Source organism: Anas acuta, chromosome 12, assembly GCF_963932015.1.
Source record: "Anas acuta chromosome 12, bAnaAcu1.1, whole genome shotgun sequence".
In the NCBI taxonomy this organism is placed as follows: domain Eukaryota; kingdom Metazoa; phylum Chordata; class Aves; order Anseriformes; family Anatidae; genus Anas; species Anas acuta.
In genome coordinates, this window is record NC_088990.1 from 2,833,002 (window position 1) to 2,858,178 (window position 25,177).

Here is a 25,177-nt window from a genome sequence, read left to right on the forward strand (position 1 = left end):
TCTTTTCCAGAGAATATTGTGTCTTACAAGTCAGCTCCTGATCAGCTCCTTTCTCACTGGCTGGACTGTCTCAGTCAAAAGAGATCTCAAGCAATCATGCAAACCTCCACAGCTTACCTTACAAAGATGCTGTCCAAAAGGATGAGGAATACCAGCGGTTGAACGTAGTGCTGGAAATTTCTTTGATACTTAACAGCCGTTTGGGAGATGCTGGTGCAGGGCGAGGCAGATGAAAATGATCCCATTTTCACTATGCCTCTGCAACAGAGTTCTAATACAAGAGAGGGTCAGTTGTGAAGGACATATTACTGAAGGAATAGCCAATCCACTTTAATACCTGCAACCCTAAGAAGATTATACAGTATTGTATAGATTTGGGTCTATCTCTGAAGCCAATACCTTTGTCTGCTACTACAGATTATTCTCAGTATGAGGGCAGGAGATAATTTCCATTAAAAACTACAATATAAAAGCACCAACTCTGAGACACCTACCATCGGCTATGGAAGAGCTGTCCACTGCTGGGGTAAATCACCTTGCTTCTCCCTGTGGTGCAGTGGTCACTTCAACAGAAGAACAAGAAGATTCTGAATTGATAACTTTAAAACAAACTTGCCTGAATGGAAGTGGTACACTCAAGCTTTGCAGCCGACCTCATGCTCACCCCCATGTTTACTGAGGTGGGAGAAGGAGGTCCCTCAGCCAACTTGGATGCTTTTTCGTAACCTTTTATCTATATACAGCTGTCTTTGTTGATTGTTGCTGTACTTTTCCAGAGTAGTGGCATTAAATTAGATTGCTTCAGCTTTACTGATAACACTGTTTTTCCAGTTGTGTAAGATGCAGGTGAGAACGATGCAGATCAGCCACTTTACGCATATCAGAAATCAGGTGACTTACTGGCCTCCTGGTGACCACTTTTCTATGGCTATTACTTTTCCCATGGTTATTTTCTCCTCTGATGCACTTCTGTGAGGAAGAATTAATGTTTTATTGGAAAATTCTTGAGTTTTTCCCTTTCTCAAATAGCCTCTCTGTCCTCTTGGGCTTTGCCAATGCTCATGGACCTTCCCCAGACAACAGCAAGAAAAACCTCTTGGCCAGTTTTTCTGTTTGTTTGTTTTTTGATACAAGTGTGCTTCTACACAGAAGGGGAGCCCGAGTTCTTCCTCAGACCAAGCTGCAAAAAGCTCAACCAGGCACCAAGGCCTTATATCTCATACCTCAAACACCTCACACTTTGCTCTACGCACTGAACTAATTCGCCTGTTTTCTGAAAGGGGCTGGTAACATTTTAAACAACACTGCATGCTCTGCACCGCAGAAATACCACACAGCTGCAGGTTATTGGCCGAAATCAACATTTTGAGGGGTTTTGAGGTCTCACGCTCGGCATGTGGAGAGGTGGGGTGGGGGCTGAGACCCCACCGGGCGCTGCCGGGCCCAGTGCGGCCGCTTGTGAGGGGGCTGTGGGGCCGATATCTGCAGGGAATGGGACCAGGGGACTGCGGGGAATGGCTCCGGTCCGGACCCCGGTACCAGCCCCGTCCTTTCCGATAACCCCGGCCCAGCCCGGCCCCTTCCAGCCGCGGCCGCATCGTTCCGGGGAACGCTTTGTGCGGCGGACCCATGGCGGCCGGGCGGGCTGAGGGTGAGCGCGGCGGAGCCTCCGTTCCCCCTTCCCCGGGCACCTCCACCACCGCCTCCTCCACCTCCAGCACCAGCGGGGCTGCAGGGACGGGAATCCACGACCCCCCCCGAGCCGTCCCCGGGGGGAGCGGGGAAGGCTCCGTGGAGAGGGGCCGCTGAGGAGGGGGCTCCCCCCCCCGCTGGGGTCCCCGGGCTTTTCGGGGGGTCCCTGCGGCTCCTCTGCTCTCTGAGGCTCGTCCCAGGGCGGGCACGCTGCTGCCAGGCATTCCCAGCCCCCCAGGAGCAGATCCTGCACTTTTGGTTTATTTTCTGCCGTAATCTGTGCTAAAACCCCAGTTTTGGGCGTAAAACTTAATTGTGGCTTCCCCCTTCTGCAGAGGGCAAGGGCTGGTGTGGGGCGAGCCTGGCAGGGTCAGGGCAAGACATGTTGCCCCGTAGCTGTTGTTTAATAATCATTTGTGGCTTTTTTTGCTATCATGTAGTGGATTTCCATTTTCTGCTGAGGTAGCTGAGAGGAGCAGCTCATCATGCCGACGGTGGTGGTGATGGACGTGTCGCTCTCCATGACACGGCCGGTGTCGGTGGAGGGCTCCGAGGAGTACCAGCGGAAACACCTGGCGGTGCACGGCCTGACCATGCTCTTTGAGCACATGGCGACCAACTACAAGCTGGAGTTCACGGCCTTGGTGGTGTTTTCGTCGCTCTGGGAGCTGATGGTGCCATTTACAAGAGATTACAACACGCTGCAGGTAGGGTGCGTGAAACCCCAGAGCAGTCACTTGTCAATTAAAAAAAAAAAAAAGTTATGTGGTTTCATGTTGTCCTGTACACAGTGTCTTAAGCACAGTGTTTTATCCTTATTTTAAAGACAGATGAAATCAATGCATGTGAAGTGTTCCACTGCTTAACAAATCATACCTTTGCAGGTGACCTCTGAAGCATTGTTAATTAAGTTATAAGTAGGGAGTGAGAAAACCAAGAGGAAAGGGTTGAAGTTTTTGTGACACGCTTTTTTCTGTAGTTGTTGATTTACTCTTTGATAAATGGTGAGGCGGACAGGAGTGTTTAGAAAGGTTTTGAGTCCAGTGATTTGGTAGAGAGAAGATGCTTTTAACAGTGCATACCAGTTGAAACAGGGTAAGAATAGAACGAAGGGATTTTAGGCCTTGCAGATGTGATGGAAAGTGGAGAGACCATGGAAAGGGTAGAGTCTGAGAGAGAAATTTGATATGAATGCTGTAAGGCATTGAAAGTCTCAGTCCAATAAAAATTGTACATGTGTATCTGGTTGTCATATATACTATTAAGAAAGAATGGTATGTCACTGTCATAGGTCACAATGTATTCATTAAGTTTTCAGTTGTGCAACAGATTTTACAAGATACTCTCTGGTAGGTTTTTATTTTACCATTTGAAGGCCAGTACATTCTCTTTGGTTAATTTTTCCCTCAGGGAATTTCTGAAAGCCAAGAATCCAATCGAGCTCCCCTAGCATGTTAGTTTTACAGCTGCACCCTTCTTACTATGTGGTGTTAAGTGTGAAGTTTTCATTCTAAGAAGAAAAGCTGGTTTACGGTTATAGAAATAGGATATGAGTTTTGGATTCTCTTACTCTCTGCTGAAGTGTTTTCGTGAGACAATCTCCTTGTGGCCTACTTTCTGAATCTGTGAGAAGTTGGAGTTATTCAGACACCTGGGAGGATTTTCTAAGCTAAAATCCATTGAGATGCATTGCGAGGCCACTAAACCTGGCACTCTGAGGTGTCATGTCTTCACGGTCTTTTCAGTGGGCCTCGATGGAGGAAAGAAATATGATTCACTTTGAGCAATGAGGTGGTGGTTTGCAGTATGTTTGGAGCTCTTTGGCTGGAATGTTCAGGAATGCAAAATGTTGTTAATGCTCATATATTACAGAGTAGGATCGGAAATTAATACTTCAAGTTAGACATCGATTCAGTTTTTTACTTTCCTCTTTTTCTCTGAGACATGCAAATACTAGATAGTAGAGTTCCTTCAAAACTAGCTGTTGTAGTTGTCTCATGATGCTGTTCACAATTTCTTCTCTCTCTCTCTCTCTCTCTTTTAATCTTTGCAGGTCATATGTGAGCATATAGCCTGTTGTATTGTGTTGCAATGCAGTTGTGTTACAAAGCAAACATACTGGCTTACCACAGAACCGTGAATACTCTTTCTGTTTGCTGGTAGTGATTTTTCACCCAGCAATAACCGTGGTGTTTGTTTTTACAGGAAGCTCTAAGTAACATGGATGATTACGACAAAACCTGTTTAGAGTCAGCACTGCTTGGGGTTTGCAATATTGTCCAACAAGAATGGGGTGCAGCAATTCCTTGCCAGGTATGTTTGATTTTCACTGTTCAGAGGATGTAGCATATCCTCAATACTCTCTGTAAGCTGCAGGAGGAAATGCAAATGTAATGTGAGAAGTTTGAATATTCACAGGCATTCTGGTACTAGAGGAAGATGAAGAATTAACATTTTAGATAGACCTGGGATATGAACAGAAAGTAGTATTTATTAAAACATCAAGAAGTTAGAAACTATACAGTTCTCTCCACTACAACACATTGGACACAAAAGTGTTTGGGGATGCTGCGTATCAGTGATGTTCCCTTTACACACCTTTTAAGTTGTAAAATTTGGCTCAAAAGTACTCTTTTGAAGGCTTAGCATTTGATCTGGATGTGATGTTCCTTCCCAGGAGCCTTGGTCAGCTTGGAAGGAGTGTAGTCACACCTACAATAACCTTTCTGCTCTGGTACCTGATGGTTTCCAGGGCTTGTCACAGTTCCAAGTCTCAGACAACAGCACAGAGTACAGCTGAGTGTGTTTTGATCTGTCTTCTCTCCCTACTGAGTCATTCAGCGTGCATCTGCTCACACATTCCATCCAGCCTTTGCAGCTCTCAGCCTTCTGAATTTGCTGTCTCTTACGGCAGAGACTGCTTTTAGCCCTCAATTTTCCGAGATACTATGAGCTTGTTGCTCTTTGGGTTAGGATATAAATTCAGTAATTTTGCAGCTCAGTGAGCTAGGAACATCTCACAAGCAATATTCCTTTCAGAGAAAGAGGGTAGAAGTTGATTGTCTAGACAATGCTTTGTAATCTAACCAGGATAAAAGGCACCTTGGAAAAGCAGTTATTCAACACAAAGAACTAGAAAGATGTAAAAGCCAAGCATAGATTAGATCTCAACAATTTTGTCTCTCATTTGTGTCATGATTTGCTGTACTGGAACTTTGGGTTATTGGGTGGTGAAAGGCAACAGGGAATGTACTGTGCAGAATTTTCTAATAGTAAAAAGCATTGCTGCTGAGCAACAGTTCAGATGGTTAGTGGGGAGATTGAGGATTAAGAGAGAGTAAAAATCTGGCTGTAACAGATGCCTGCTGGGTTCCAGTTGGATTTGATTTTCCTTACCTCTCAGCCAAAAAATAATGCCTGGTGTAGCTGTGCAGTGCTGAAAAAGCAGTTATTTTACTCCTCTGGAAATGACTGGGTCTCAGCTGAGTGTGTAGAGTTCCATTATTCAAGGTAACCTATTAGGACAGGTTTCTACAAGAAGTGACAGTGGACTTGCAATTAAGTGGAAAAATGTCTATTTCAGCTTTCATAGTTCTGCTGCAAAATGTGAGCATGCTGCAGCTGTATTTATTAGCAAAGAATTACAATAATTAATACTACCTTTTGTCTGGCTTCTGTGGCCTGTAGTGGAACTTGGGTTGTCCTCCAGCTGCTGCAAAGAAATGATCATAGTTGGCCTTTATCTTCCATCCGAAGGGAAACCTGAAGTTCCCAAATCTGCTAGCAGCAGACTGCTTTTTTGGCTGTATAATCACGGTAGTTCTAGTGTACATTTAAAACTGGGAATGTTCCTGCACAGCGTGGTGTGTTTCTAGCCATAGAATTCAATTTTCAGTGCAACTGCCTAATTGCAATGAAACGTATATTTATTACGCACGTAATTTAATTGCAGTGCTTAAACCTATAATTTCTCATTTATGTACCTGATTCTGGAAACTTTACTCACAATTCTTTAGTCAGGGTTTTCAGTATAGAAGAGCATGCTGCTAGGAAGACTCCTGAAGTGTTGTCCTCCACAGGTAGAAACATGTCTCTAATTGGAAATGCTAATCTATCCTCTCTCCTTTAAGGTTGTTCTTGTCACTGATGGTTGCTTGGGGATCGGCAGAGGCTCCCTACGACACTCACTAGCTACTCACAACCAGAGGAGTGAAAGCAACCGATTTCCACTGCCTTTCCCATTCCCGTCCAAGTTGTACGTCATGTGCATGGCAAATCTTGAAGAGGTGATGCTGTTAACATATGCTTTTTTCATCATTACACTGGATAATTATTGTTCTTATCCGATCTAATGATCGTATCAGCACAAAACACACTTTGTATTCTTTTCCTCTTAAAAATTAAATTGTCTTGAAGGAGATGGAAACTTAGAATTACAAATAAAACACTAATATTTAAGGTATTCCCGTGCTCTTAAAGACTGAGAGCTTCTGTAGTTATTGGTTGCTTTTTGAAGCAAAACCTAATACGAAAAAGCAATGTATTTTATGTTTCTGGATCAAATACTGCATTTGCTATAATATAAATGCAACATAAGGATTATATTTCCTGGGAGACAAAGAATATTGGCTTATGCAGAAAGGAGTAAGATAAAATTTTGCTGTGTTGTGTATGTGTTCTGAAAACACACTGGTAAAGAAAAAGAGTAAGAAAGCTTAACAAAAACATTTCACTTTATGCTTGTACAGCTTCAGAGCACGGATTCCTTAGACTGCCTGGAACGGCTCATAGATTTAAACAACGGGGAAGGGCAAATCTTTACCATTGATGGACCACTTTGCCTGAAGAATGTCCAGTCTATGTTTGGGTTAGTAGACTTTTAGATAAAATGCCTTTGGAAGCTTTCCAGTTAGTAAAGGAAAACAAACATAACAAAAATCTGATGATATGAGATGTTCTATTTTTTTTTTTTATTTTAGTGTATGATCTTGTTAACTAAACTTTAATCCTGACCTTTGTTGTTCAAGGTCAGTATTTATTTTAATCATTCTGTAACCAAACCATAAAATCTATTATGATTGGCAGGTAGAAGATACTAATTTCCAGACTTGTTAATTTGCCATCAATATGATAATGTGCCATCAATATGATTGTTTCATAAATTGGCAATGCCAGAACTGACTAGTCACACACACAAACGTTTTGGGAGCTTAGTTAGCATGCTTTAGACAAACTATTTTCATTTGATATGTATTATTTTTTCCTTAATGATAACTGATCATGTTCTAGAAAGCTAATAGACCTGGCTTATACACCATTCCATGCTGTTCTCAAGTGTGGCCACTTAACATCTGATGTGCAAGTATTTCCCAGACCAGAACCTTTCATTATAGATGAGGAAATAGACCCCATTCCTAAAGCAATTAATACAGGTAACATTTTTTTATTGCTTTTTACATAAATCTGTTTGATTTCTACCTTTTCATTACCATCTTTTTTCCTGTATAGTTACTGTTGCACGCGCTTTCTCTCTGAAGATCAATCACTGATCATGTAATTTCTTGGTATATGCGGCTTCAGGGGACAAAAACCTCATCCTGTTTCAGATGTGTACCTGCTGAAAGGGCTGGAGTAGAGCAGAGGCACTTTTAAAACTTAGCAAGCCAATTTCTAGGGATAGGGATTGTGGAAGACAGCCACAGACTACTTTCCACAAATACCTTCATAAGATTAACAGAGGATTAAAGTAGTGTGTTGGAGAAGGGGCTATATTTTTATATTAGAGTCGCCATTATCAAAAAGATCCCTTATTCTCAGATGAGACAAATTAACATCTTTCTGGAGGCCTCTTCAGGGAGTCCACTAGGATTTAAGTTGGGAAGAGTTAGCGAGACAGATGCTTTATAAATCTCAGCTTGTGCTTGCACTATCTTTGTTTGTCATCCTAGCATTTCTCACTTATGAACGGATAGGTGCGCACCTTGGAGAGAACACTGAGCTTCGCTGCTCTGCTTCAAGAGTGAAGTTTCAATTGTAGCATCAAAATTGCTCACGTATTCATGTAGATATGAATGTTTGTGTCATATTAACACCTAGAGACCCCAGTCAAGGTCAGGATTCTGTTGTGCTACCTTAGTCACTGATTCAGAAACGTAGTGGTGTAAGAAGTGGTGATGAAACTGAATACATTCTATTTCTAATTAGACTTAAACCTGTTTTTTCCCCACAGATCTAGAAATTGTTGGTTTTGTAGATATAGCTGACATTTCTAGCCCTCCTGTCTTATCCAGACACTTGGTGCTGCCTATTGCACTTAACAGAGGTAAGCAAATTATTTTTGTTGTAGCAAAAACTGCTTTAAGCTTTTCCTGTAATGGCCATTGTGGTTTCAATTAGAAGCAAAAGCTTCATGCTTTATCAGAGTGCTACATGTTTCTGAGAACACATTTTCATGGTTACATTAAAATTAAAACCTTGAACACAGGCTCTGTCTTTTTTTTGAATAGTGTGCTCTTTAGACAATTTGCATGCACACAAAGAAGTGAATTGGTAGAGGGATCGGTGTCCTTATACCATCATTATTAACAGAGCATACCGAACTAAAAACTACAGATAGTTATGGGTCATGAAGTAAGTGGTGCAAGATGAAGACTTAATGCCTATTTCTGATTGCTTCTTGGAATGATTTGTTGTGAAAAATCTGATCTTAACAAGATTGCTCAGTAGTGCTTGAGCATTAATTACTATTCACTGGGTCCAAGTACATATGTATCTTGTGTAGGCTGCAAGGATGGTTAAGCATATCACTGACTTGCAGCTACTTGTCTGCATCAGTATGTGCTAAGAAAGGTTTCCCATGTCCTTTTGTCGTGGCCTTTGAGTGGAGTTAAAAGAAAGTGAGACTTTTCCTGGTAAAGAAGAATGAGAGCACCAGATGTGCTTTCATCTCTTTTAGTGCTCTTAGCCTGCTAGGCCTTTCACCTTAGGAGATATTAAGAGTTAAATCACAGCTGTATTCCAGCTGCTAAAATGTTGTAAGTTTCTCACAATTACCACAAATTGCATAGGGGAGGTGGACTTGAGATTCAGGATCCTTTTGTTTCAGAAGCAGCAATGCTATCCATTGCCAGACTTTTGGTACTTTTGGGTTTCACTTCTCATTTCTTTGAAGTTGAGGTTTTGTTTTTGAGTTATTTATTAACGTTGTGAATTTTCACGAATAGAATGTGATAGAAATAATTATCTAACTTTATAGAGTTATATAACATTTGTCTCAACAGTTAACAGCTGTATATTCTATGGGAGTATTAGTTAAGGTTGGCTTGTCCAGCAGGCCTGTTTTGATTCAGTCTCATGCAGCTGCAGCAGAAGAATTTGCCAGTCACTGCCACTTCTACCTGCCTTTTATTGCTCCTTTACCTGGAATTACATGCCCTCACCCCGGTTTGCTTGCATGCTGGGAATGAGTTGGGTAACTTAAACAAATAAAGTGAGTCTCTTGTTAGCCAAACTAATTTTGACTGACACAAACTAGGGAGTAATTGTACAAAGAGCCCTGTGAGTGGATCAGTGGATCAGGTAGCTGTAAGGTTAGAAAGCGGTAGTCTTTTCAGCCTTTGCTGCTGTGAGGGGTGCTGGTGGTTGTGTTCAGAAATTCAAATATTAAAATATGATCAGTTCTCACAATAGCATGGGTGTGGGGAGAACAAGAGCCTTTCTTAAGAAAGGAAAACACACAAGCAGTTAACAAGTAGCTTCATAGAATTGTGCAATTGTGTTGAAGATGCTTCATGGCAGCGGATACAGGGTGGTAAGCATCACGGAAATACACTAATGGGACTGAATTTATTTTCATGTCATCTCTTTGTTTGCTTTCCTTCCTCAGAAGGTGATGAGGTGGGACCTGGGATCACAGATGACACCGAAGATGAGAATTCAGCTAATCAGATTGCTGGGAAAATCCCCAACTTCTGTGTTTTGTTGCATGGGAGCCTGAAAGTGGAAGGCATGGTGGCTGTCGTTCAGTTGGGGTATGGAGCTGGATGTCTTCCTGAAAAATCTCTCTTACCTTGCTTATTTGTGCTTTACTCTGTAGAGAATTCTCCATTACTAGGTAAAGCCGTGGATTTTTAATGGTAAATCTGTTTCTGCCAGTATAAATTACAAATACACAGTGGAAGGGAGGCAAATTCTGGGTTAAGAGAGATATGAAGTTTTTTTTCAGCCTTTGTGATTTTTTCTTTTCAATAGGCCAGAGTGGTATGGAATGCTCTATTCACAAGCTGATAGCAAGAAGAAATCAAACCTCATGATGTCACTCTTTGAACCTGGTCCCGAGCCCCTTCCTTGGCTAGGGAAGATGGCACAGCTTGGACCTATTTCAGGTACTGGTTACACTCCTTTGAGTAACTCTTGTGCATTCGGTATTTTCTTGTGAGAATAACCAGGACAGATATTACTCACTAAGTCTTTTTCCTTTTTTCTTCCAGATGCAAAAGAAAATCCGTATGGAGATGATGACAATAAGAGCCCTTTTCCCTTGCAACCCAAGAACAAGCGCAGTTATGCACAGAATGTTACTGTATGGATTAAACCAAGTGGCCTTCAGGTAATGACACAGATTTTGTACTTGGTGCTTTACTGTGAACAGCGGTAGCTATCTAAGCAGCAAGTTGGAGTCTGTGTGTTGTCCATTTAATGTGATGGCTTTGTTTTTTTTTTTTTTATAAACTCTTTAAAATGTCATGATTAAAATGCAATCAGAAAGCTTATGCTGTTTAATGAAAGCCACATCTCCAGTGTAGCATCTGGCTTAGTTTATTGGATTTACTATAATTACCGTTTATGTTTCAGTCTTTGTGAGCTGTAGTCTTGTCAATGGTCAGGATTATTTATCAATATAGTTGAGGATATTTTTTCTGCAGCTGCCAAGATTTTTTCTATTTTTTTCTGCAGACTGATGTACAGAAGATCTTGAGAAATGCAAGAAAACTCCCTGAAAAAACTCAAACCTTCTATAAAGTGAGTAATTTTACTTGTCTGCCCAAATTTGATCTATAGTGATAGTGGTGAATCTGACAGAGGAGCACATACTGTCAGTTGTCTGTGGGATGTTATAGGGCTCTGCAGAAATGCACATTATTCTCTAAAGAGTCATCGTGGGTCCATTTTACAGATTAGTGAAGGTGAGACACCAGAGTCTGGTTTCCTGACATCGCATTCTGTCAGGGTGATGCAGAATATCATGTTTACAGGTGCCCCTCATGATCCCTGCTACCTCAATGGTTAACTTTTATGCAGATTTTATGCTGTTGTCCAGGCAGAAATAGACTGAGGGATCAGAGAGGAATAAAAACACATGTCATTCTGAATCTCAAAATATCTCCTACAATTTCTTCTGCAAGTGAAGCAGAAAAACACAAAATTCCAGGCACTCTTAGTCACATCGTAACAGTCTGTAATCTAGACTGTATCTGGAAGTAATTGTTGGTCGTCTTGTAAGCAAAGTACTGAAGCAGTTTATTATTGTAGCCCCAGAGACTTCAAGAATGAATACACTGACTAAACGCACACAAGCATTCATTACAGTTTACAGTGAAGAAAAATCAATATATACATGTATATACATTTTGTTGGATGCTATGGTTAGAGGCAGCAGTCAGTGAAGCCCAACTTGGAAGCCACTCCCAGCTGGGACACAGGGGGAATAGGCAGGCACAATAGCTGAACGCACAGAAGGGTGAAGGAAGAAGTAAAGAGTTTCTAAGAAGGGATGAAGGGAAAACCAGCAGTTTAGCTGTGCCACTATAATCCTCAGCCCTGAAACATTTTTCGTGTCATGAGCAGCTGGGCAGCTGCCAGCAGTTCTACTAACTATTCAGGTTATTTTCCTTATAGTGAATAAGCTTACCTTTAAAAACAAACAACAACAAAAAAATATATGAAGGGTCACAGCGGCTTTACAAGGAGTTTTTGTTCTTTGCAGGAACTGAACCGTTTACGAAAGGCAGCTCTGGCCTTTGGCTTTTTGGACCTCTTGAAAGGTGTGGCAGACATGCTGGAGCGGGAGTGCACACTGCTGCCTGACACAGCTCATCCCGATGCAGCGTTTCAGCTCACGCATGCTGCTCAGCAGCTTAAAGTGGCAAGTACTGGGGCTTCTGAATACGCTGCCTATGATCATAACATTGCTCCACTGCAGACAGACTTTCCCAGTACGGGCACTGAAAGAATGTGAAGTCTCCAGTTTGGGAACTTCTACAGATTAAGACTCAAATTGTTCAAATTTTCTTGTCCTGTTTACTTTCTAGGGCCTCTTTAATTACTGGCTGGAGAACTCCCTATTCAAACAGGGGCCCTTTACTTGCATCAATGCTTTCTTAAGTGTAACTAATCTGTGGTGGCTTCAGTCAGGCTTGGAAACTAGAAAGTATCCCAGAGTCTGTTCCTCAGTACATGTGAGGAGAGAAAGAAAATGCCATCACAGGCCTCACTCCTTGTGGATTTTGGCCTCCCAAGAATGTGGTTACTAGATAACTGAAATCACTGGCAAAAGCATCCTAAAAGGCAGCTACTATTATTTTATACATGGAATTGATCAGTCCAAAGAAAACAAGTAAGAATCACTCTGAAAAATCAGATACAGAGCTAATTTCAAGGTGTTGTCACTAATTGTGTGCCCATCGTGAAAGCTAGCCTGTACCGCAGTAATGAACATTATCACTGGCATTGCAGTGCTGATACTTGTAAAAGTAACTTAATCTTTTGAGACAATTTTTTTATTTGTGTAATATTAATAAAGAGTAATTCTTCAGGAAAACTTAAGTTGGTTTTGCTCCATTTTCATAGCAACCTTACTGGGTGCATGCTTAGGCATGCACAGGCCTAAAACATCAACCTGGTGATGGTTGGATGTCAGCTCTTTATCATGAGCATTGAGTAGTAAATTATACAACTTAATGCATTCAGGGAAAAGAGCAAATAACCGAATTCAAAGCAAAATCTGGTTGTAAATCTTTATTAATAGAAACACATTCTTTCTGAAGGACTAAAACTCAGTAGTGTAAGATCCATTACAGCTCGCACTAGGTACCACAGTTTCACTGAGAAATATCATGTATGAGTACATATGGATTTTATAACAGAAGTTTAAATGCCCAGTAATTAAAGTATGAAAGTGATCTTTGCTGTTCCAAGTCAGCTAGTTCAGTCCTTTGACATACTTCAAACATATGTACAGTGTGTGCTGTAGTGAAAGTGTGTAAATAACGCTCAGCTCTTCTGAGAAAGTTACCTGCACTCTTCTTTGCAACTGAGCCTCAAGTATCTCTAAAGAGAAATTGCATCATGCCTCTTGTTGACAAAACACAATTGTGAAATGCAGTGTGGAGCTTGTACCAGCTCTTTTTTATAATCTCTTTACAGCATTATTTTCCTTCCTTTACAGTAGCAATCACTGGGGCCGTGTCACAAATAGTAAGCTGTTTGTTATCTTTAAGTATAGAAAATAACTTTCTGGAGGATTCACGTCATTTTACAGTAGAAAAAGATAATGCAAGTAGTAAAATGGCACGATGCTAATCTCAGCTTCAGTGCCTGATCTGGATTGCTGGCTTTGCTTTGCATTGCCCTGGGGGAAGCAGCAGTTGTGAAGCAACCTGTTTATAACGACAACATGGTTTTAGAGCACACCTGCAGTATACTCCCTAAACTTCATTGAGTGGGCCAGAGGGGTCTGGAATCGATTGGAGGAGGCTAGGTGTCAGAAGGGCATGCTGAAATGAAGCCAACTGAAATGAAGGTTTCCAGGTGAGAGACAGCATGTCCTGGAATGGAAGGGGAACAGATCTCGTTGTTCTTATTTAAAGCAAGCACAGAGGAAATAGGGTCCCTTCAAACCCTACGCAGGAGCTCCCTTAATGAGATTTGATATGGTATCACAATAATAGATGATTTGTTTGACCCACCACTCCATCCCAACAGGGAACAGCCAACAAAGCACATACACCTATTTATTAGCTGTACCCCTAAGTTTTAAGTAGAAAAGCAGTTGTTGTTGCCTTTCCAAAGGCTATAAATGCAGGAGCTACAGCCCTGGCAGGAACAATCAGAGGTGTTCGGTATTTCCATTTCTATGACTGGGAGGGAGTTGTTCTGGCTTTCACATGCTAGGAGAAAGCTGGTACCCGTGTTTCCTTATTTTTCAGTGCTTGCATTATCAATCAGGAAAGCATTTCTGACCATGGGACAGAGCTGCAGCTTCTGTCTGGTGAGGGGCCTGGAGAGCAAGTCCTACGAGGAGCGGCTGAAGGAGCTGGGCTTGTTCAGCCTAGAGAAGAGGAGGCTCAGGGGTGACCTTATTGCTCTGTATAAGTACATTAAAGGAGGCTGTAGCGAGGTGGGGGTTGGCCTGTTCTCCCATGTGTCTGGTGACAGGACGAGGGGGAATGGGCTAAAGTTACGCCAGGGGAGTTTTAGGTTAGATGTTAGGAAGAGCTTCTTTACTGAAAGGGTTGTGAGGCATTGGAACGGGCTGCCCAGGGAGGTGGTGGAGTCACCATCCCTGGAAGTCTTCAAAAGACGTTTAGATGTAGAGCTTAGGGATATGGTTTAGTGGGGACTGTTAGTTTTAGGTCAGAGGTTGGACTCGATGATCTTGAGGTCTCTTCCAACCTAGAAAATTCTGTGATTCTGTGATTCCTTTTCCTACTGACTGCTACAGGTATATGGGTGTTACTATGCTCCACACAATGCCCCTATTTTGTTCAGACTAAACTAGAGACGGATTAAAGGGGTATGTAGCATTTAAATTGACATCAGCCAGCTACTTCTGGTTTTAATTCTGCAACATCAGTATGCTGCCCAAAAAAAGGGGGCGTGAGGGCTCAGCAAGTTTACCCCTACCGTTAATATACACCCAAACATTGTTCGCAGTGGTCTCAGACTGTGCTCCTCGTGCCACCACAAAGCCCCCCAGGAACAGCATGGGCCAGCCAGCAGTATATCCCAACATCAGAAGCCTTATCTGCATGCAATATTGAAAGAGCAAATACCCAATTAAAAGATAAACGCTATTTCTATTTAGTGCTGCTCCACTGTTTAAAAGCATATTATATGCAGATAATTGCAGATAATAGGGTTTCTTCCTAACATGGCAGTTGATAGGATACAAGTTTAAATGTAACCGTTCAGTGGTAAATGTCATGCATATGTATGATTGAAAGGGAACAAAATACAGTATATGGGAATGTTACCTGAATTCACTATGAAATCATGAAATAGAGTATGATCATTTAATTTTACAAAATTCTTTAAATTACAGTGGCTAAAACCATAAGAATTAGAGGCTTATCTTTTCATTAAGTTAAATAAGAAAGCATTGCAGTCCTCCTTTACTTCATCTTTCTCTTCTTTGGTCCAAGGTGCTGTTTCCTTTGCTTGTAGAGATAACGGAAGTTTACAAATACCCCTGAAAAAGAATGAAGTGTTTAGGTTGGATGCTATTGCATCACTTCAAAGCTAAATGGCTGTACCAAATTAAAAAAAAAAAAAATAGTAATAAACACACAAGGGTTTAGGAGCATACATAACATTGATAGCTAATGCTTGTATTTTCTTGTTGGATTAGGTGGGAGTTCCTGCACAGGTTGCTTGGTACTGAGGCTGCTCATTCAGAGGCTTGATTTGTCACTTTTACAAAGCTGCCAACACCAGCTGTGCAGAGCTGAGAAAGGATCAAACAAGTGTTTCAGACTGAACCTCTCCTGAAGGTATTCTTTAGCCAATGTTTGCAATAGGGAGAAATCTAGTGAAAGTTCAGTTCAAAATTCTAGGTGAACTTCATCCTTCCTGACTAAAGAGACAGGAAGGATGACTTATATAAACTGACATAAGTTGTCATGACTTGACAACTTATATAAAACAAGAAACAGGACAGTGCTTAGTCTCAAACAATTTTTTGCTGCATGATCCCAGAAATACAGAAATTTAACTTTTTTAGGAGAAATATACTTAGAGAAATTTGGCCTTTTAATTTCAGTAGTGAGAAATACAATTAAGTATCTTACCTAAAAACAAGGCTATAAGGTATAACTGAAGCAAGAATGAAAACTGGATTGTGACATTCAGTGGATTTGGCAATCCCAGACTAAATTTCCCTGTTTCACTGAAGATTGGAATGGACTGAATGAGACAGACAGCTGAAAACAGAAAGATGTGGTTATCAAACAAGTAGGATATACGGTTGCCTAGCCCCCACTGACTTTGTAAAGACATTCCCTTATTTACTAGCTCTCATTATTTTGTGTTACTTCTGAACCCATTTTAAAGCTAACTTTAGACATGCAGTATGATGGTAAGCAGGTAGCTCAGGCAGTAGTTTAGCCATAAAAGTCTCAGCACGATAAACTTGCCTGGTGAGACACTTCTTGCACACAACTACTTGGCTGGCTGAGCTTTCACCAGCAGTATTTACCGTGCAGAAATGCCCACAGCAATGAAACAGGCATAGTCTTTCCTCTACCTGGGGTTGGGCAATGCGCTGCCTACTCCTGGCTCATAGAAACAGGCTCTGACAGGTATGATTACAACACATTTCCTACATCTAGAAGCTGAGCAGTGTGCATATTAAAGATTTAAAAAAAAAAAAAATCCAGACCCGTTAACACAGCAGAGTTTGCTGTGCAGCCCCCTCCCCTCTAGAGGAGGGGCAGCAAGAGAACTAGGGGCCCACCTTTCCGTGGAGCTGGCGCTCTCAGAGCAAGCAGCAGGGAAGCAGAGCCCCATCAGGCAAGCACCATGCCTGTCTCAGAAACAGGCTGTGCTGCTTTCAGGGGAACAATCAGCCCCTGCCTGTCCTGTGCAATGATTTACAAGATAACATCAAAATTGGTAAGCTGGTGTGAACCCAAGCTAGACTGACCAAGTCAGGTCTAGCAGACAAAAGCAAATACAGTGCCTCGGATCAGCAGAGGGAAGCGAGCGTTGTCTTCCTGTAACGCTTGCATGGTCTGCAGCGCACGCTTGGTCACTTTGTTCCGCTAACCTTTTGTTGCCTTTACTTTCCTCTCCAGTGCCCAAAACGATGACTTCTGTTCACATTAAATTGAGAAAATGTTTGGTTCAGTAAGAAAGATAAAAACGCTTACATTTGGTTCAGCTCAAAGCAAAGGGCTATTTATCTGTTATTCTATTCTATTAATTTTTAGTCCAGCAGCCAAACCAAAAATGGAATTATTTGCCCAGCCTTAATCTTGATTATTACAGGTTTTTTTAAATACCTTCAGCCAAGCCTCCTAAAGGGTAGAGAGGGATCCAGGTGGTGTAACGGAGCCAGGTAAGTGGTTTCCATTCAATACCAATGCATGAAAGCATGTAATATGGATACCTAAAGCCAATTCAGTGTTAGAAGAAACAGCATTTAAAATGCAAGCTGCTAATAGAATTAGTCTTGCACGTATATGCAGTATAGAATAATCAATATAATTCCCAAGCAGCACAAGAATATTTAAAAAATGTACCTGTTGCTTATGATGGACACTTTTTTTTGGACACCATTATTTGGTAGATTACAGAATGCTGTTACTCTAATCATACGGATGAATTTAACTGCTTCACTTGCCTAACAAACTTTTAAAATACTTTACTTTTTAAAGAGAAACAGAGCACAGTGCATCTCATTTAATCCTTTAAGTAAGTAAAGGATTAAGGAAGTAATAATTCAATTTAAGAATACTTCTAGAGGGCTGAATTTCCCAAGGGAAAGCAACAGGTTATCCTTAACTCAGGGTAGTATTATCTTCTAGGCTCCCATCTCATCCCAACTTTTGGCAGATTGAGTAACCTAGGGAAGGCTACAGAATTCTTGCGAAGAACTAGGTGGTTCTGCCCACACCTGCTAATGGAAAAATCCCACAAACCTGAACAGCTCAATGATACTCCAGAAATAAAACACGAAGAACACCACAGCTTTGCTCTGCATTTCCTCTAAGCTTCCCAGGACAACAAACAAAATGAAGTTTCTTCCAAATACCTGTTTAAGGAAAAACAAATTAAGGAATGCTCACACCCTCCATCAAAAGAGAGAGCAAGACCTTGCTGTCAGCAGCATGCAGATTATCTACTCTTCAGCGTGAAACAGGTCTGTGCTCAGCACATAACTAGGCAGCAGAGCTGTCACCTGCTTTTTCAAGCACACCTTTTTAACTCTCTATTTAGGTCTATGGTACCTATTCCTAAGTCATCTAGCTTTATTTTTATTCACAACAACCACAGTCAGGATAAAAAGGGCACTGAAACCAAATCAGAATCATGTAGTTTTTGTCAGCTACTTCTTGCTTTTGTTGTCCTGAAGTACTGTACACAGGTGTTAGAAGAGAGCCTGCCACAACTAAGGCTGGGAAACTTGGATTTCTACCTCTGGGGTAACATTCTCTAGTTCAGTGCCAGAGAGGTTGTACCACTTATCTTAGGAGAGTCAAGACAGTGAAGTAAAATACAGATTTACTTTAAACATGGGAGGAACAAGGAGAAGAATTCTAAAATATTACCTGGATTATAGCAGGTATCAGCGGTGATCTGACTAGCCCTATTAGTGAGTTCACGACTTCCATTAATGCCAGGGTCTGACAGAAATACATCATGTCAGAAATAGTGTGAAATGTATCATAGAAGGAATCTGTAAGACAGAAAACCATTTTAAAGACAAATGAATTTCAACGTTCAGAAAGCTGGGGCAGCAGCGTAGCTTCTGATAACAGGAATCTATTTATATTTGAAGCAGCATTATGAGTAATTACACTTCATAGGCCTTACCTTGAAGTCCCAGCAGTTAGGCCAGAAGCACTGCTCAAGTGTTCTGTTTCACACACAAAGGGATCAAGAGCTATTACAGTAATTACTACCAAAAAAAATTGATAGCACTGTACTGCAACAGAATGTAGGATTCTCACTTCAAAATATTTTGCCCGGGTCATTTTCAAAAAGACTGGCATTGCAGTTAGGCAAGATGTTCTCTCAATTGATTTCTTCAGTTGTAATCTTGGCAGAGTACAAACATCATTCATCAGAATACACAACTGTCATTTCAAGACAGCGTCTTCCTATCCCTGACACTGTGATGGCTTTTGAGAAGCTTTTGTTGTGCACTTCAGTGGTGCATTTACTGTTTCATTTCCTAAATGTGTCTTCCTTTAGACTTAACTATTTAGGAAGTGTTAAAAGCAATGCTAGAAACAGAACAATCTCCTGCAATGTGAATAAAACTGCTTATTACTTGCCTTTTCCTAAGATGAAGAGTCGTACTGTCATGTTCACAAAAATCCAAGAGAATCCCAAAAACTGCACGAGATTATACATGATTAAGTATCCTTTCTTCAGGTGTTTGAAAGCTAAAATCAATAAACACATCAGATGAGCACAGTACAATGGTAATGCTCCTGCAAAGATTAGAGCTGCAAACCAGGCTTTCTGTGAGAACCCAGAACACAAGAAGGGGAATTATTGATTTTGATAAAAGAGTAGCTGTGTGCATTGTGGGCTCTGCCTGCTTTTACCATCAACTACTAGAAATGAAGCCTTGCTAGTCAGATTTTTAAATTTTACTGCATTTTTACTGAATTTCTAAATGGTGTAATACAAAGATCCCCCTCCAAGATGCACCAAGCCAGTCAAAATTGCTCCGTGAGAGTTGAGGCTCACGTGTCTGAGCAACAGAAGCTTTCTAACCCCCAGCTTACTAGAAAGGTACGGTTACTTACGGTCTTTTGGGACTCTGGATTCTATTTTCATTTTGCTAATCTTTTCTTCTTCCTTAAGATGAAGGATAAGGTTTTAGCAAGCGTTACTGTAATTAGCAACTGATTTGATAACTATCCTACTGCAAAGCTAGCGGGTTTAAACCTCAGCTAAGCAGCCACTTGCTAGAAGGTTTAAATGTTCACCGGCATAAAACAGAGCACGTTTCTCACCCAGAAAGAAAGCAGAGGGTGTTAAGTGGTTATCCTGCCTTCACTAGGTATTATGTTAGGTGCTTCTGCTGAAAAGCCAGGTGTTTTCTGTGTTAATTCTTAACTACTGCTGCTTCTCAGAACTGTTCCTTAAGACATTTCATGACCCACTAGAGACCTGATGGAAACAAAGCATCGAGCCCTGGCTCTCTGCGCGCCCCTCACTGCTGCTTTCTGGTTTCTGGCATTGCAGCAGCCCTTTCTCCTCAGTGGCTGTGGAGGGGAACAGGGCAGCGTTTGTTTTAAAAGTTAGCAGAAATGTGCTCTGTTCGAGTGTTTTCCAAGATGGGCTTTCACTTCCCTGCTGTATTAAGCTGCTCGAGCTAACCACATGGTGGGAATGCATGGTCAGGGCCAGCCCAGCAGCTCAGGAAACAGCACACACAGAAACTGAAAGCTCTGCTTTTCAGACAAGTCACGTCCAGGACTGGTGTCTCTGGGCTACACGTGTCCCCTTGACATGAATGGATCGGGACACAGGACTGCTAGGGCATAGGGCAGGAGGTGCAAGCCTTCAGGTGCAGGCTCAGCCGGCGCTGACCTGGTGTGCAGCCAACAGTTCAGATTCAAACTGCTGCTCCTTTTAGCCAGAACTGTGCCTTTTCCTGAATTCCTGCTAAAATCTGAGCTGCTTAACTAAGTCTACCTGAGATCTGTATGAAAAAGCATCAGCAGCAAGCACACCAGACAACTGCAGCTAAAGGAATAAAACAAGCTCACGTGCAGGGGAACAGCTATCATTGCTCTGAAGCTGGCTGCAGAAGCCTCACGTGCCCGCAGCACTGACCTTCTCCCTCAGTTCCATTTCAGCATCCGATTCATCTAACCAGCGGTCGAAGTCAGGAGCTAGGAAGAGCGGGCGCTTCTCCTGCTTGGTGAGCCTCTCCCACCAGTTACTCTCCTTCTTCTGCACGGTGATGTTCAGCTGCCTTTGAGTCACCCTGCACACGGGCTGAGGGCAGACACAAGAGCAGACATCAACAAAAGCCCTAAGAAACAAGCTCTGGGACTGAACCCGTAAGGTAAGGGACTTGTGATGCCATTGTAACCAGCTGGGAAGCCTGCTCAGCACCACTGCATCCCACCACACAGAGCAGGCACTGACATTGGTACCAGCCACCCGTACTGCCACCGTCAGATCCCTCTGCAGCTCCAGCCCACACCAGGGTGCTCTGCCCGAAACTGCTTCTTAAACGCAGCCGAAACTGATCCAGGAGAGCCATGACCTGCGTTCTTAACTGAGCACGTTCTTTAGAGCTCCTGTCAAGGCTGTCTGGATGCTCCCAGGACATCTGAAGGCTGCAGCTGTAACTCACAGCTGCTAACGCCTGCTCCGTGCCAGGCAGAGGCTCCATCTCTCACTGGTGGCCAGCTCAGCACCAGCAAGCAGCACTCAAGGTGCACATCAAAGCCAGCAGGGCAAACCCTGGAGAAAACCCTATCCCCTGGTCCCCACCATCTGTAGTCACCCAGATTTCAGAGTCGACCCTCCTGCAGGTACCCAGCTCCTTCCAAGGTGACTCAGGGTGACTACTAGACTTTTGGAAGGATGCTGCAGAGGCAAGGGCTTGCTGACACCTGGCACACATTTCCCCAGGAAGGTTCCAGTTTACCACTTGTTTCAGGAGACAAAACGAGTTTAGATCCCAGAAATTCACCTTCTGGCCCTCGGCTCTGTTGCACAGAGGGAATGATCTCTTCCTTGCTGAAGCAGCAGAGCCAAACCGCGGCTCCTAGCGTGACTGCTGGCAGCCAGGAATAAGCAGCACAAATCCTCCGCTGGGAGCAGAGCCCAGAGTTTCCCTGTGCCCCTGATGGCTTTGAGAGGTGAAGCCAGACTTCACAGCCACCTGCAAGGGCTTGCCCTCCCAGCCAAGCTCTCTATCAGACTACAACAGCAATTAAAACAACATTTTGCAATAGGACCTGCAATACTGGCAACCTAAGGAATTTGCACAAGTCAAAAGCAACAGTTCCCATGACTTTCCTTTGGAAAAGCAGCCAGGAAACATCATACTGACACTGTACCACGGTGTTCCCCTCGTCTCCAAGGCGAGGTTGCATCAGGAAAATCATTGCCAAATTCTCCCATTCTTTTGCTGCTTTAAATCCCTATTAGAAAATACAACTACCGTGTAACAGCTATGATAAATGTAAGACCCTGTTTCTGTTAAAATTTACCCATGTGAGCGTTAGCTCCAGTGAGATTTGCACTAAGGCAGAGCAGTGGCTGAGCACAAGGACCGAGGACTGCCACAGACAGCATTTAGGTTGTCGGCAGTTAACAGTCACCAAGAAAATCTAACAGCACATTGTAGACTTCATGCAAAGCCATTTTCTTTCCACATCTCTCAATAAATTACCTCCCATTTACAATAGTTAGAAAAGAGAAAAAAAAAATACCTACTTTAGGCTCGACTGGTTCTAGGAACTCGATCTGAAATTCGTAGATGTTGTCCCCTTTGGCACCATGACCCTGTGCTAAAAAACAAAAATCAATGATCAGCACCAAGGGCCTAGCAAGATCCACATTCCTTGTCTGCAGAGGATACTTTCCACACAGAAACATTCAACTTTTATTTTTAACAGTGCCTTCCCCTGCCTTGCTGGGAGGGAGGATGAAGCCCCAAAGAGAGGAGCCACTCAGAGGTGCAGCAGCTGGGCTCAGCACCTCTGCACGGTGCTGGGGAAGCACCTGCAGTGCAAAGCCTGCAGAAGAGAAGCCCAAAAGGCTGCCTGTGCCCGGTGTGAGCCCAGCCGAAAAGCTGCCGTGCTGTGTGACCAGGGCGAGCGGTCACCGGTGGGAGTGAAGCTCGCACTCCAAGTTTCCTTTCCACCCCTGCCTGCTGTAAACTGATCCCGAAGTGAACGGATGTGCGGCCATACCCTATCGAATGGCTCACCAGGGAGGCTGCATTTAGCAGATTTCGGAGAAAACGACCAAATAAACGACCAAACCCCAATAAAAGCACGTCCCCAGCAGCACCCTGATGAGCCACAGCAGCCCCTGCGGCTGCCCGACTGAAACAAAACGGCCTTTGGGGCAGGGATCTGCTTTACCTTCCAAATCGCACACCAGTTCCTGGAGCAGCCCTTTGATAACGCTCACAAACGAGGTCTTTATGAAAGGAAAAGGGCTGCGCTGCTGGGGCTGGGGTGAGGCAGAGATGCGGGGAAATGTCCCTGCTATTTAAATGCGGGGTGGGATGTTTTCCCTATTAGATAAGATAGGGCCGGTGGTGAAATGCAGGGGGCTGCGTGTGGGCGTGCTTTGAGCCCCGTGGTCTGTGCCTGGCACGCGGGGAATTGCGGGTGAGGGCCGGCCACCTACCTCTGAAGTGGAGCACGTTGTCGGTGATGGTGATGTCCGGGTTCTGGGGAGAGAGGAGAGCCTTGGAGGGGGCCTTGGCGGGCAGCGTGCCCCGTTACCATGCCCTGTCCCAGCCCTCTGTGCCCAGCTGGTACTGAGAGGAGAGCGTGGCACCTCGGGGGGACACCGGGACTGCTGCTGCCCTGTTCACCCTCACCCTGATCACAGCCTGATCCCAAGCTCACCCCCACAGTGATCCTACCGCCAACCTCACCCCAATCCTGTCATCACCTTGATCCCACTGTCAGTGATCCCACCACCTTCCTTCACCCCAATCTCACCCTAATCCCACCTCTTTACCCCAATCCCACCTCCCTCGCCTCAATCCCACCCTAAACCCACCCCAGTCCCACCTCCCTCACCCTAATCTCACCCCCTTCACCCCAATCCCACTTCCCTCACGCCAATCTCACCCCAATCCCACCCCAATCCCCCCTTAATCCCACCTCCCTCACCCCAATCCCACTCCCCTCACCCCAATCTCTCCCCAATCCCCCCTTGGTCCCCCCCTCACCCCAATCCCACCTCAATCCCCCCCTCACCCCAACCCCAACCCCCCTCCCCCTCCCCTCCCCCGAGCAGCGGCCACCCCGGGTGCCGGTGCCGGTGCGTGTGGCGGTGCGGGGCGGGTACCCGCACGTCGCTGAGCTCCACCCGCAGGTACAGCTCCCGGTGCCGCTGCGCCCAGTGCACATGCGGCCGCAGGCTGGGCCCCGCCATGGCGCCCCCCCCTCCCCCGCCCGCCGCGGGCCCGGCACCAAGCGGCGGCGGCGGCGGCTCCCGGTGCGCCTGCGCCCGGGGCGGGAGGGCGGCAGTGCGCATGCGCGCTGCGCTGAGGGAGGGAGGCAGGGAGGGAGGAGGGGTTGTGAGGGGGGGTGGATGTTGTGGTGGCTCCGCGCCGCTTTATGGCCGGTTCTCCCCTCTGAGGTGGTTTTGGGATGGAGAGCTGCCCCCCGGCTGTGTTTTGGAGGGTCGGGGCTCGGCTTGGTCTCACGGAGCTGCCCGTGGTTGGGTTGGGAGACGGGCAGGCTGTGGGAATTGGGGTGTAAGCCCTGTGGGGTGTGGGGGTCCTGCTGCTGGGTCTCCCGTTTGGGGGCGCTGATCCCGCCGAGAAACCCCAAAACTGTGCGGCACCAGGAAAAACTGCCCGGGGGGGTCATCTGCAGCGACAGGGCCTTGGTGGCGGTCAGAGGGACACGCACCTACAGAGCAGCGGCTCTGCTTTACGGGGGAAAGCAAATGTATGTTCTATATCTGGTGTATAATAGATAAATTCATGTTATATATCCGTGCTGCAGCCTAAGGGTGCTTTGGGCTCAACGTGTGTCAGCCCCAGTGTTGTGCACAGGGCTGTTGCACACCCCAGTATCACTCAGGGCTTTTGCACACCTGGTGTTATGCACGGGGTTGTTGCACGCCCCAACATCACTCACGGTGTTGTTGCACACCCCAGCGTTGAACACACAGTAGTTGCATGCCTCGGGGTTGTCCACAGGGTTGTTGCACACCCTAGCATCATGCATGGGGTTATTGCACACCCTGATGTCACTCACAGGGCTGTAGCACGCCCCAGTGTTGTGCACAGGGCTGTTGCACACGGGGGTTTTGGACTCCTGAATATCATGCACAGGGTTGTTGCACACCCTAATGTCACACAGGCTTGTTGCATGCCCCAGCATTGCACACAGGGCTGTTGCACACCCTAGCATCATACACAGGGCTGTTGCACACCCCAGTGTTGTGCACCGTTCTGTTGCACACAGGGTTTTTGAACTCCTGAACATCATGCATGGGGTTATTGCACACCCTACCACCATGCACAGGGTTGTTGCACACCCTGATGTCACACAGGGTTGTTGCACACCCCAGTTTTGTGCACAGGCCTGTTGCACACTGTAGCATCATGCACAGGGTTATTGCACACCCTAATGTCACTCACAGGGCTGTAGCATGCCCCAGTGTTGTGCACAGGGCTGTTGCACACGGGGGTTTTGATCTCCTGAACATCATGCATGGGGTTGTTTCACACCCTACCACCATGCACAGGGTTGCTGCACACCCTAATGTCACACAGCACTGTTGCACACCCAGCGTTACACACGAGGCTGTT

The 25,177-nt window shown here is 44.4% G+C and overlaps 2 protein-coding genes across 4 annotated transcripts; one reads left to right on the plus strand and one right to left on the minus strand.

Moving 5' to 3' along the window:
• The first annotated feature begins 1,497 nt into the window (after positions 1–1,497).
• On the plus strand, positions 1,498–12,516 carry INTS14 (integrator complex subunit 14). The gene is made up of 12 exons (XM_068695424.1): positions 1,498–1,651; positions 2,133–2,399; positions 3,898–4,005; positions 5,823–5,978; positions 6,441–6,559; positions 6,982–7,124; positions 7,922–8,014; positions 9,578–9,722; positions 9,943–10,076; positions 10,182–10,300; positions 10,648–10,713; positions 11,678–12,516. Exons 2-12 carry the CDS (start codon positions 2,178–2,180, stop codon positions 11,927–11,929), a joined length of 1,557 nt encoding a protein of 518 aa, XP_068551525.1. The 5' UTR covers positions 1,498–1,651; positions 2,133–2,177; the 3' UTR covers positions 11,930–12,516.
• Positions 12,517–12,693: 177 nt separating this feature from the next.
• HACD3 (3-hydroxyacyl-CoA dehydratase 3) lies at positions 12,694–23,879 on the minus strand. Of its 3 annotated transcripts, none has more exons than XR_011100577.1 (12): positions 23,701–23,879; positions 23,029–23,071; positions 22,105–22,178; positions 20,485–20,649; positions 19,449–19,500; positions 18,969–19,079; positions 18,240–18,367; positions 17,610–17,722; positions 16,971–17,077; positions 16,649–16,781; positions 15,759–15,890; positions 12,694–15,160 (listed from the first exon to the last, which is right to left on the minus strand). XR_011100577.1 is itself a non-coding variant. In XM_068695425.1 (11 exons), the coding sequence occupies exons 1-11, from the start codon at positions 23,785–23,787 to the stop codon at positions 15,084–15,086; spliced, it is 1,089 nt and encodes a 362-aa protein (XP_068551526.1). In that variant the 5' UTR covers positions 23,788–23,875; the 3' UTR covers positions 12,694–15,083. The 3 variants fall into 3 exon arrangements, 1 of the variants encoding a protein (XP_068551526.1); XR_011100578.1 differs by having other exon boundaries at positions 16,736–16,781; positions 23,701–23,877; XM_068695425.1 differs by lacking the exon at positions 16,649–16,781 and having other exon boundaries at positions 23,701–23,875.
• Positions 23,880–25,177: the final 1,298 nt, after the last annotated feature.